The sequence below is a fragment of the Megalopta genalis genome, chromosome 1 (genome assembly GCF_051020955.1).
Source record: "Megalopta genalis isolate 19385.01 chromosome 1, iyMegGena1_principal, whole genome shotgun sequence".
Taxonomy (NCBI): Eukaryota; Metazoa; Arthropoda; class Insecta; order Hymenoptera; family Halictidae; genus Megalopta; species Megalopta genalis.
The window spans coordinates 6,811,919-6,825,705 of NC_135013.1; the positions used below are offsets into that span (position 1 = coordinate 6,811,919).

Here is a 13,787-nt window from a genome sequence, read left to right on the forward strand (position 1 = left end):
CGAGTCTCGCAGCTCGTTTTATACTTGCCGATTATCAACGACTGTAATAAAACGAGCCGCAAGGCTGGAATAATCGTGTCTCCTCTTCCCAAATTTTCTTCGAAACGTCAATTGGGGAGAATTTACTGTACGTAAACATACAGATGACTTCTCAAACCCGCATCGTTCATTTGATACACAGTTACAGAACGTTCAATTGCAACTCTGAACAGAGAAACTGCTTCTCAACTCGCACCAAACAACCAGAAACATTTCTTCTTCTTGAAACTGTTCCATTCCTCGCCCAACGATTTTTTTCACAGCTACGTTGATCGGCAGCCCTCGATAATTTCCCTGATACAGTAAATTGTCCCTAATTTACGGTCAGATTGTCCATTCAGTCTCAGCGCCAATTAGGAAGAATTTAGTGTAGAACGAGACCATTCTTGTTTCCCGCATGTTCTCACGTACACTTTCATTCCTACATTTCGATGACAGAAATGTTCGATTTCGAAAAAATAAATAACAGTTTTTCATGCCTCGAGGATCTGTCGATCACAGTAGCACAGATAGAATAGCTAATATAATATCTCACAGAGTTAAAAAATATCCAATAACGAACAAACGCAAAGATGGCTTCCCAACTGCACATCGTTTCAGTATATCAGCGAATCAACCCTTTGTACTCGAGTGGGTGACTCCAAGGCACCGTTAAAATTGCTAAGTAACGTTCCAAGATCATTTTCACATCATCAAAGTCTAGATTTAAAAAGTTCTCAAAAGTATAACTGCCGTATGAGTCGCAAGACTCGATTTCGTACGCATAAAATGCGCTTTGTCGCACGAAACAGACATAAAAGTCAGACAAATTATTATACAGGGTGTCCCAAAAATGTCTCGCAATCCGGAAATGGCGGGTTCCTCAGGTCATTTGAAGTAACTTCTTCCTTTACAAAAATTTTCTCCGAGGCACCGTTAACGAGTTATTAACGAAAAACCGTGACCAATAAGAATCGAGTACGGCTGACGCGAGGCGGCCCAGCCAACCAGCGCACGAAGCCCAGTTCCGCTCATTGGCTCGGTCGCCTCGCGCCAGCTGAGCTCGCCTCTCATTGGTCACTGTATTTCGTTAATAACTCGTTAACGGTGCCTCGGAGACAATTTCTGTAAAGGAAAAAGTTGCTTCGAATGATCCGAGGAACCCGCCACTTTCGGATTGCGAGATATTTTTGAGACACCCTGTATATTCGCGGTTGAAGAATGGCTTGGAGTGGAAAGGGTTAATTTACTGAAACACTATTCTTCCCTTATCCGACGTACACTTATCTCGATAGGATTACAAGAAGAATTACACGAAAGAAAACGCGCGTGCGATAACAACTCGATCTTTATCACTTGGTTTCCGTTGGCAGGCCAGCGACTCTGACCAGAGCTTGAACCTCTCGGACGCCAGCGGGTCGCTTCCCCGCGACAAGACTGACTCGAGAAGGTTGTCCAGGTCCGATTCGTGGACGTTCTACGACACGGCCCCAGCCAGCAAGTCCGAAGCGGTCGACGAATTGGATCGGATCTCCAGCGCCGAGGAAGACACGCCCGAACCTTGCCACCTGTCCGTCGAGCCTCTGGTGAACAGAACGTCCTCCGCCTCGGAGGAGAGCCAAGCATCCGTGCAGAACTCTTTGTACGAGAACCTGCTCGCCCATAGAGCACCATTGGAGGAGAAACAGGAGACGTCCGGCTCCGAGAACAGAGCGCAGAACAGCCGGTCGTTGTTGTTCGAATTCGATCCGTTCGCGAAAACCGCCGATACCGAGAACCTCTACAGCAACTTCGGGAACAATGACATGATGCTGCTGGAGACACTGTTGGCTACCAGCGATTCGCCCAGCAGTTCCGGCAGCATCCTCGATTTCCAAGAAGTCGCCGATAACGAGGAGGATCCGAACGATATGGACGACGAGGACGCCCCGCATCCGCAGATCTCGGCAGTGCCGCCGGTGCCGCCGAGGAGGATCGACTCTCTGCCGAAGAACGAGTACGAGGAGGCCCTCGAAGCTATCTCCGGGACCGACAAGGCCACCGTCGCCAAAAATCCGGCCCTATTGCCGAAGCTGGCGCACTTGGTCACCAAGAAACAGCCCGCCGTGCCGCCCAGAAAACCGCCCAGAGATCGACAAAACGACTCGCCGGCCGATAACGCGGCGTCTGGCGATGATAACGGTCATTCAGGCAACGGTGGGTACCTTGAACTTTGTTCTGGAAATTGCTTTTTCGAATTTCCTGTTGGCGGCGGTGTTTCTTTTTAGGAATATTTGGAGAGGATACGGTGAATTCTTCTTAATTGACGCTCGGATTTGTGCATGAAAATGGACGATTTGGGGAGAGATACGGTTATTTGGGTCTTGCGGCTCGTTTTTATAATTACTAATTGTCAACAACTATTAAAACGAGCCGCAAGGCTGGAATAATCGTATCTCCTATTCCCAGATTGTCCATTTTTGTTTCCAAGCCGAGCGCCAATTAGAGAGAATTTACTGTACTTCCGATTTTAAACAGTTTTTGTTAGCGCGATAATGTTTAATTCGTCGAGGGTGCATGCTGATTTATTAACACTGTGTTTGCGGAATCTGTTAAAATGATGGGTCACTAATTTTGTAATTTTTTAATTGTTTAATTTACGGTTATATCGTGAAGAAACGTTTATGAGTTATTTATTTGGTACTTACGGCAAATATTGCAGTAACGTTCGTTAAAGAAACAGAATAAACTTTTAATTGTTAATTTAACTGCTTCTTAAGTCCGATATTAACGATACTTATTCAACTTGTTTGCGAATAATAGATGCGTCGATAAAGATGATTTTCGAAACGCGGAATATACATAATATTCATATCTTCTTTTTTCAAAACAGATGAAATTGATTAAGAAATCGGAGACGATTCTTATTTTAATGAAGAATATTGTTCATTCTACAGCATCTTTTGAAACAGAACAACATTTTTCTAATAGTACCAAGTGACTTAAATTTTTTTGAGATGTCAGAGATGCAAGTTTACTAAACAATGTCTAAACAATTACGTTCGAACGATGACATCGACAAAAATAATGAAGCACTCGAGTTTCTCGACTTTTTCAACGTAAATTTGTTATCAATTTGTATCAATCCCACTAATTGCGATTCTTGAAAAATATTTTTTAGATATCGTCTATTATCTCAAAGAAAAAGAAATATTGAAGTCATTGAGTCCAATTTGAAAAATGTTATCCCGATTGAAAAGGCGTTCTAATAGTTTTCTGAGCCACTGTATGTTCAAATTTTTGATAATCTGCTGAGAAAATATCAATTAATGTCTGACTTTCCTTTGGAAACAATTCAGTAATATATTTCGACAGATCTCGTAATTTTTTATGCGGGTTAAAAAATCCATCGTCCACGGACGGTTCGATCATGAGAGATCTAACAGCGAGCTGGCCGAAAGTTATTTTTAATTACGGTCAACAGACCTCAATTTGAATCTACCATTTAAAACCGTTCCACATCTCCACAATTATTGGTTGATTAATTTCAATTGAAGATCGTTCAATTGGGTGCAACAGGAAGATCAATGGATCCGAAGAAAATACTGTTAGTAAATATGTTTAAAAAAACAGATCTTCGTTCCGAACGTTGAACGAAAATGAAATTATTCCTTCGGATTGTAAATTTCAATTAGTCTACAAATTAACCAAATATTAATCTGTGAACAACGTCGAGATACATGGAATTTTTTTTTTCTATACCCGCAGATAACTGTTTCCTGTAACAGTAGCTGTCACCGGATGATCAACATAGTGTGCATCATTGATCTCGTTGTCTCGCCAACCATAACAATATCTATTGGGAACGGAAATGTTCAATCGCGTTGAAAAATATATGTCGACCTTGAGAACTGTGAAACGTGACATCGAGAGGAGAGTTGATCATCCATGATTTCTAGATAGTCACTTATTTCTTTAAGCAGCACACATTGTTCTCTCAACATTTCTTTGTCCGTCACGAACAATGAAAGCGCTAAAATACGTATCGAGTTTGACACCCTGTATCCTGCTGAATATTAAAATAGTTTTTCATAAAAATCCCTAATCTACTGATCGTGGACAAACAAAATATTAATAGAGAAATAGATATTTGTATTTTTATAAAAACAGGGAAATTTCATTGACCATCTTTATCTTTATTTGCATTGTGTTGCGGTGAATATTAAAATAGTTTTTCATAAAAATCCCTAATCTACTGATCGTGGACAAACAAAATATTAATAGAGAAATAGATATTTGTATTTTTATAAAAACAGGGAAATTTCATTGACCATCTTTATCTTTATTTGCATTGTGTTGCGGTGAATATTAAAATAGTTTTTCACAAAAATCCCTAATCTACTGATCATGGACAAACAAAATATTAATAGAGAAATAGATATTTGTATTTTTATAAAAACAAGGAAATTTCGTTGACCATCTTTATTTGTATTTACATTGTTCGAGGAATTAAAAACTGTTCATGCAAACTGTTCATAACATTTCATATATTTATTGGTCATTTATTTGTTATTTCCTACTTGGTAAAAAATCTATTATTTTAATATTATATATCCAGAGGAGTAACGAATCATTTCTGTATTAATTCATCTTTTCAATTCATCCTATCCTAATCGGCACCGTTGCAATTGGTTCGTAAAACAGGAAATTCGATTGAAAGCAGGAAATAGTAGATTAGGTTGATTCACATACGGACGGTTCAGAAGTCCATATTTCTTTGAAAACGAGTCACGCCGTGCGAACACATTTTTACCATAAAATCTTTCGCTCACGTTCACCGCGGAGTGACTAACAAACAACATTGTTCTTTTCTAAAAATAAAACCATTGACATTTTTCTCCCGTATCTGTTCCGGTTCGGCTAACTTGTACGTCATCTTATGACCTAAATTGTGCTTCGAATTATCAGCTAATTGTCAATATTTTTCTGCAGCTAGTCAACAAAATCCTTCTTTATATTCTCAGCGCACATGTAATTAAAGTAATGTCTCTCTAATTGACGCCCAGATTGTTTATTTTTATAGTTATAAATTGTCCACAGTTATAAAAACAAGCCGCAAGGCTCGAATAATCGTATTCTCCTCTTCCCAAATTGTCCATTTTAGTGGACAATCTGAGCGTCAGTAAGGGAGACATTACTGTACAGCGATTTCTCCCTAATTCGCGCTCAGATCGCGCACAAAAATGGACAATTTAGGAAGAAGAGATACGATTATTCGAGCCTTGCGGTTTATTCTTATAGTTATAAATTATCCACAATTATAAAAACGAGCTGCAAGGCCCGAATAATCTCGTATTCCCACTTCTCGAATCGTCCATTTTAGTGGACAATCTGAGCGTCAGTAAGGGAGACATTACTGTAATCGTCAATGACCATAAAAACGAGCCGCAAGGCTCGAATAATCTCGTATTCCCTCTTCTTAAATTGTCCATTTTTGTTTGCTGAAAAAAGCTGAGTTTGCTGTGCCTATGGGACTGATTCCAAAGTTTCTATGATTGATCACCGAGACCCTGCTTTCGCAAATTCCAGCCACGAAGATGACGGTCAGCCCGAAACCTGCCGAGGAATCACCGGCGAGCCCCGCGGCCGCGAAAAACGCGGAGGAGCATCGTCGCGTCGGCATGATACAGAAGCTGAAGAAGCTGAGGCACGACTCGACGTCCCACGGTATCGGGCCGAACATGATCAGCTTCGTGAAGAGCGGCAGCAAGCTGTTGTCGCGGAACCGGGACCAGGCCAGAGGCTCGGCCTCGAAGTCGACGAAGCTGGAGAGGCCGAAGTCGAACGCGCCGCAGAACCCTGCGAGGCATCAAGGGATCGTCTACAGGTCCGGCGTCGGTATCGAGAGGGCGAAGGACCTCGTGCAGAGGGCGGCGATGCTGGCCGACCAGAAACTATCGTTCTACACGGACAAGAGCATGACCACTGCGAAGGAGGTCATTCAACTCGACACAGTGTACAGCATTCATCTTCTGCAGGATGTAAAGTGAGTCCGCTTTTTCACGGCGTGAAAGAACACGCCCCGGAGACACCGTAGATACAGTTAGATCCGTAGTGTTGCGGAATCTAGAGATGTATGTACCGGGTGAGACGTACGGAACGAATTCATCTCGTCGGGATTAGGCTCTGCGGCTGAGAACGGTTCAGCGTTGTCGGCTCCAATAATTCAAGGCCACTCGACCGATTAGCTGTTTCTGACGACTATACTCTTTGTGACGCGAAAAAACAGCTAAATTGTATACTTCGATATCTTTTTTTTATTGAATTATGTGTTTTATAAAAGTGTTAAACATGATGTGACGAGAATCAAATATATATTACAATAACTTGTACATTTTTCGGTGAGATTGCAGAAGCTAGCTCTGGTTAATTAATGAAACTAGAAAGTTTCGAGAAAAAACATTCGGTTTGTTCAGTGTACAGGGTGTCACATAATTAGGTTAACACCTGGAAAGGGGCGATTCCTGAGGTCATTTGAAGTAACTTTTTCCTTTACAAAATTGTTCTCCGAGGCTTCGTTTACGAGTTATCGACGAAAAACGCTGACCAATGAGAGGCGAGCTCGGCTGACGCGAGACAGCTGAGCCAATGAGCAGAACTGGGCTTCGTGCGCTAGTTGGCTCGGCCGCCCGCGTGAGCTGGTCTCGTCTCCCATTGGTCACCGCGGAACTGGGCTTCGTGCGCTAGTTGGCTCGGCCGCCTCGCGCTACCGGAGCTCGCCTCTCATTGGTCACTGTTTTTCGTTAATAACTCGTCAACGAAGCCGCGGATTGCATTTTCGCTAAAGAAAAAGTTACTTCGAATAACCTCAGGATTCACCATTTTCTTTAGATCATTATGTATGAAAGGCATACTTTATAATTTTACTATAAAATAATAGTCCGAAATTAATGTCGCCCATCTGACGTTATTTTGCAACCGACATGCTGCAATTGAGATTTATTTACTACTTTTGGTTACGCAAAAAGAGAGGAATCGGTACGTTTATCGCGTTTATTGCGGAGATTGACGAAACGATTTGAAATGTTTAGAGGAATCGATGGCGATACTGTACACTGCGTAGCGATCAGCGTGGAAGGAAGGCCGAGCGTCCACGTGTTCTACGCGAAAGGTGTGACCGAAAGACGAATTTGGGCCCAGCGAATATTGGAGGCGATCACTCTAGTCTTTCCCACGAAATACTCGTCCGATCTGACGAGGGTGGGATGGGTTTACTTAAAGGTAACGGCGATACACGGATATTCTTGTGCAGATTGTTTGATATTCGACGGAAAATCTGTTGACTTATGTATTTCTGAATTTATATTCGGATATGTGTATTTGATATATATATATATATATATATATATATATATATATATATATATATATATATTTATTTATTTTATAATACTAAATTAATATATAATATATATTATATATTTATATTATATATGTATAATTATAATTTAAATTATATAATTATAATAATATAATTAATAATATATTTATTATATTAATATTATTAATATTATAATATTATATTATATTAATATAAAATATTATTATAATAATATAATTATAATTTATTTATATTTATATTTATATTTATATTTATATTTTATATAATAATTAAATATAGTAATATTATGATAACAATAATTATGTAAGTTATGAAAGTAGACCGCGGATTTTATTCGCACATGACAACAGTGAGTACAGTGGAATACTGTTCGAATGCTGTTCGATCATTTTCAATTTATTCAAAATATATAAAGTGATGACAAATGTTCATTTAATACCTGTTTGTCGCAGTCCAGTCGGAGAATTTTTATTTTACACGGAGATCCAGGTTATAAATTATTACGTATTTTAAGTGCATTGTGTTATTCTTTCTTGTTTCATAATTTCGGTCAATCGAGCATGTTAAAAAACGTTCTCTTAAATTAAAGTTAAATGTTTGGTATTTCACTCGCTCGTATTTTGCACGCAATGTCTACGGTGATCGGTAGATAGTGTTGGCTCTGTCTTCTGAGCATTTTTATTCGACAATTCTCGAAAATTCTCAGTTGAGTAAACTATTGTTTACGTCGCGCGCGCAAAAATGTCAATCCTTTGAGAAAATTGATTGCTATTGTGAACCAGGCTGTTTTCTTTGAAATCGAGCCGTTCGGATCGGTAGAATAGAAGGTAACTTCTATTATAACGTAATACAGAGTACGGGTTACTATAAAATGGCCTAGTTTAAAACTCGGTAACGGATACTGTTAACTAATGTATCAGGTGATACGTGTTCTAGGAAGGCGTAACAGGTGTATGGTTTCCGGCATGGGTTCTTCTGCATCAAAGGACTCTGGTCTATACGAAGACTCTCGATCAGTCCGTGGCTATCACTCATGGGGAACTCGATCTTCGAAAAGCACGTTGCATCGGTGAGTTTAATAAATAAATACTTGCTCGTTATATATATATCGTTAAAGTACCGATCGTCCACTGATCGAAACGATCGGAATAATCGTGCAACCATTTTTTAAATAACTTACCTTGCGTTCGTTCATCTTCGACGGAATCAATAGACCGTCCATCGTTTCAAAAAGCCTAAACAATGTTTTATATTTTATATTTTACTTTGAAATGTCAAAATACAAAATAACCGTTAAAATTGAGCTTTTAGAACAGAATTAAAGCGTTAGTATAACAGTTAACATGAAACAGGAAAAGAAATCATTCAGAAGTTAAAAGTTTACTAAGTAACTTATACTTGAAAAATGTTTACAGTTAAATTACAGTTAAAATGCAGTTAAATTACAATAAAATTACAATTAAATTACCGTTAAATTACAGAATTAAAGCATTAGCGTAAAAACCAACATAAAATAGAAAAAGAAATCGTTCAAAAGTTAAAAGTTTACTAAATAACTCGTAATTAAGATGTTTAGAGTTAAATTGTAGTTAAATTACAATTAAAATGCAGTTAAATTACGGTTAAATTACGGAATTAAAGCGTTACCGTAAAAGTTAACATAAAATAGAAAAAGAAATCGCGCAGAAGTTAAAAGTTTACTAAATAACTTGTAATTAAAATGTTTAGAGTTAGATTGTAGTTAAATTACAATTAAAATGCAATTAAATTACGGTTAAATTACAGAATTAAAGCGTTAACGTAAAAGTCAACATAAAATAGAAAAAGAAATCGTTCAGAAGTTAAAAGTATACTAAATAACTTGTAATTAAAATGTTTAGAGTTAAATTGTAGTTAAATTACAATTAAAATGCAGTTGAATTACGGTTAAATTACAGAATTAAAGCGTTAGCGTAAAAGTCAACATAAAATAGAAAAAGAAATCGTTCAGAAGTTAAAAGTTTACTAAATAACTTATAATTAAAATGTTTAGAGTTAAATTATAGTTAAATTACAGTTAAATTACAGGATTAAAGCATTGATGTGAAAGTTAATAAGAAACAGAAAAAGGAAATCCTTAAAGGTTAAAAGTTTACTAAATAATTTATACTTAAAAAAAAGTTCACGGTTAAATTACAGTTAAATTATTAATTAAATACGAGGCCTGACAAAAATCCACAGTCTGACGATAGGAAATTTCGACGACATGTTCCAGTGTTACGTGAACAGGAAGGCCCGAACCCGAATGCGGGGCCCGTTTCCGTGGTGGTCGTAGATGCAGGTGGCAACGGTGCGTTGCACATCGCTGCACCAGGTATTTACGAAGGATCTGCATGGAGGCACGCGCTCTATCAAGCAGCTACCACGTGTGGTCCCGATTTAGAACAGCAGCAACTAACGCAGGACGACGTCCCTGTGATACTCGACAAGTGCATCAATTTCATATACGCTCATGGTAAATCGAACCACACTTTATTATTATTATTATTATTATTATTATTATTATTATTATTATTAGTATTAGTATTATTAGTATTAGTATTAGTATTAGTATTAGTATTAGTATTAGTATTAGTATTAGTATTAGTATTAGTATTAGTATTAGTATTAGTATTAGTATTAGTATTAGTATTAGTATTAGTATTAATATTAGTATTATTATTATTATTAATAATATTATTATTATTATTAGTATTAGTATTAGTATTAGTATTAGTATTATTAGTATTATTATTATTATTATTAACACTATGCCGTCCGGTGGCACCACGCTGGTGCCATGCAAAAACTATCTGTTGTATGCCGGTGGTACCACTTCGGTGCCATTTTAAAAAACTGAAATAACATTTGAACTATATTTCTTGGGTGTTAAAAGGCAGCAAACTAACTATAGCATTGTGCTTATTTAACTAAGAATTAAGTACGAAAATTCTTGGATGACATACCTTAATTTTAGAAATTTATATTACCGCCATCTTCGACATTTTTTTTTAAATCTAAAATTTCCAAGCTATTATGCCGACGTCAAACAAAAGAATCATATCTAAGATCTGCGGACGGCATAGTGTTAAAATCTTCGATGTATAATCTAGTTCTCTGAAGGAAACGTTCTTACCGCTTTCAATGCTCCTCGTCCAAAAACGATGAAGAATGTCCAAACAATCTCCTGATCGTTGCCGTGCCATTTTCACAATAATAATCACAGTTAAACGGTTCGATATTTCCCAAAAATTCATGTTTATCCTATGCAATTCATGTTTATCGTAAATATCGACGCACAAATATAAAAATATAAATTAATGTTTAACCTCGCTCGTCGAAAGAAAATCGACGTCGATCGATTCCATCGTGATGCAAGTTCTTGTGCACGCATGGGAAACGAGAAAACAGCCTCGAATTTAATCAAATCTGTCGCGCGTCAAATTCGTTGAAGTACGACAAGCGATCGAGAAGCGTTACGTCGAAAAGAACATAACATAGTCCATAATAGTGTCAATGTTAATATGAAGGTATATATTAATTTGAAGGTATCATGACGGAGGGAATTTATCGTCGTAGCGGGTCCACCAGCGCCGTTGTTCGGCTGCTGGCGGCTTTCCGTCACGACGCATGGGCGATGCAAATCACGAGAGGCTTGTACACGGAGCACGACGTCGCCACCGCGCTAAGACGATTCCTCCGTGATCTACCGAATCCATTGTTTCCTGTCAAAATCCACGACCGGCTTTGTCTCAACACAGGTAAGGCTTCGCTGTCCTTGGCTGGGTTCTACGGCCGAGTTCAATGCACTTTGATGCATAATGTACCGACGAATCGGTGACGGTACACTTATCTAGACGGTCGAAGTGACCCGTTATCAAAATTGCTAAGCCGCTTTTGCCGTGCAATGTTCCGTTCGTTTGTTCAGCTTATTGGAAGGTGAATACGAATTATGCTGTTATGCTAACGAGTCGCCGGTTCTACATTATGTATAAAAAGCCGATGCACCTCTTTGCACGTTATGTATGTATGTATGGTAAGCGCAGAATATGTTTGCACAGCAGATTTCAAATTCCGTGTATGTATTCTCTTGCAATGGAACATCGGAATGCGACATTTCAGAATTTTTATTTCACGTTGAATAAGGTGGAAGTTTTTCTTTTGAATGTAATAGAAATGTTGACTTTTTTTTTTTTGACTATAGAAATGTTTTCATCTTAAATGAGCCGTTTATTTTAAAAGTGGCGTAAGTCACTTTACCGTAATGAAAAGTGGTGATTTTTTCATGTTTATACGAAATTATTTATACTGAGAAAAATATCGGTATCCTGAGGTAACAAATACAAGTAAATCTTCTCGAAAGTTAGCATCCATATTTTTAAACGTGTTAAAACGCAAACCTTTAAATATATCGACTTAAAAACAATGTGACTTATGCCACTTTCAAAATAAACGGCTCAAATACAACAGAAGTTTTAATCTTGAATGGAGTAAAAGTTTTTTTTTATTTTTATGTGACAGAAGCTTTATTTTTATGTTGAATGCAATACGAGTGTTTATTTTGAACGAACCATGAGCTTTTATTTTAAATACGATAGAAGTGTTTATCTTGAATGAAGTACAAGTTTTTAATATTGAATGCCAAAGTTTTTATCTTGTATACAATAAAAGTATTTATTTGAAATTAAATAACATCTATCTTGAATGCAATCAAACTTTATCTTCAATGCAATAAAAGTATTTATTTGAAATGACATAACATCTATCTTGAATGCAATAAATCTTTATCTTCAATGCAATAAAAGTTTTCATTTTAAATGCAATAGAAGCTTTATTTTTATATTGAATACAATAGAATTTTTTATTTTTAATCGAACGCAATAGAAGAGAGCTTTATTTTGATATTGAATGCAATAAAAGCATTTGTTTAAAATGGAATAGAAACTTAATTTTTATGCTGAATGCAATAAAAGTATTTATTTAGAAGAAAATAGAAGCTATTAGAAATATTTTTACACCGAATACAATGGAAATTTTTAGTTTGAACGAAATACAAGCTTTTTTGTTTTAAATACAATAGAGATTTATATCTCGAATGAAACACAAGTTTGCGAAATATGCGCCCAATAGGGCGCAGAAGAAGTTTTTATTCGCAAATGCGGAATAAGTCTTGTATCTTGAATACGACGGTAATTATTATTTCGAAAGCATAAGTCGTCGCCTCTTGCTGTGTCTGCTTTGCAAGGAAGAAACGGATCGTGTTCTTGTATAATACGAGAATAATGCCTTTATAATCCTTGTGCCACTTTTCGCGGACAGGTCTTCAGCATTATAAGAAGCTGAGCTTCTCGGATTACACGATAACGTTCTCTCGTTATGATGATGCGATTTTCCCTGGCCGCTTCTTTCTTCGGGCTCTCCTTTCCATATCAATTTCTACACGATTTCCTGCCTTCTTTTCATCTTATCGTTTTCTCACCGTTATGCTTCGTCTCGGCGCGGCGGTCGAACCAGTTATGTTCTTCTCTATCGCCTTCTTATCTCCTTACATTCCCGACCATAATCTTCTCGATTCCACATGTTATGTTTCCGTTACGAAGGCGGAGTAGGAAATGCAGCAATTGTATCTCGCAATTAGTGAACTACCAAAGAATACAATAAATTAATAGACAGCTTAGGAAGAGAGAGAGAGAGAGAGAGAGAGAGAGAGAGAGAAATCTATAATGATAGAGCAATTATCGAAAGCTTGAGAGAAGATATTTCGGTATAGCTAGCAGTGCGCAATACAAATTTCATATTTTTTCGTGCATGGTATTTAGGTGTATTTGTAAAATGGATTGATATCTGCATTACCCTATAAAATTAAGATGACCTAATTTATTTAGATTTTGTACAGTTTCTTCTATGACTGTTGCAACAATAATATAATTCATTCAATCGTTTCTCATGAAAGTGTTCCGACAATTTTTTACAATTGTAAAATGAGTGATCGATTGGCCATGGTAGGTTCACTGTCAAAGGTATACAATAATGTCTCCCATACTGACGCTCAGGTTGTGTACAGAAATAGACAATTTGGGAAGAGGAGATACGAACGATATTCGAACCTTGTGACTCGTTTTTATAGTTGTTGACAATCAATAACCATAAAAAACGAGCAACAAGGCTCGAACAATCGTATCTTCTCTTCCAAAACTGTTCACTTTTGTGAACAATCTGAGCGTCAGTTAGGGAGACATTACTGTACCATGTTACGAAGGAAAATAATCCAGAAAGATCGAAAACGCAAGAATGAAAATTTCTGCTCAAATTTACAGAATAACATTTACAATGTTCAACATTCGTGTTTGTATGTACGCTGCGCGGGACA

At 37.3% G+C, this 13,787-nt stretch overlaps 1 protein-coding gene across 4 annotated transcripts in view; it reads left to right on the forward strand.

Moving 5' to 3' along the window:
- Positions 1-13,787, forward strand: part of RhoGAP15B (RhoGAP_ARAP and RA_ARAPs domain-containing protein RhoGAP15B) — a 33,750-nt gene that overhangs the window by 15,307 nt on the left and 4,656 nt on the right. For all 4 annotated transcript variants that reach the window (XM_076519553.1, XM_033484584.2, XM_033484583.2 and 1 more), the window contains 6 exons: positions 1,392-2,214; positions 5,587-6,043; positions 7,089-7,278; positions 8,336-8,468; positions 9,654-9,893; positions 10,966-11,178. In XM_076519553.1, coding sequence (XP_076375668.1) covers positions 1,392-2,214; positions 5,587-6,043; positions 7,089-7,278; positions 8,336-8,468; positions 9,654-9,893; positions 10,966-11,178 — 2,056 coding nt within the window. The remainder of the gene's footprint in view (positions 1-1,391; positions 2,215-5,586; positions 6,044-7,088; positions 7,279-8,335; positions 8,469-9,653; positions 9,894-10,965; positions 11,179-13,787) is intronic.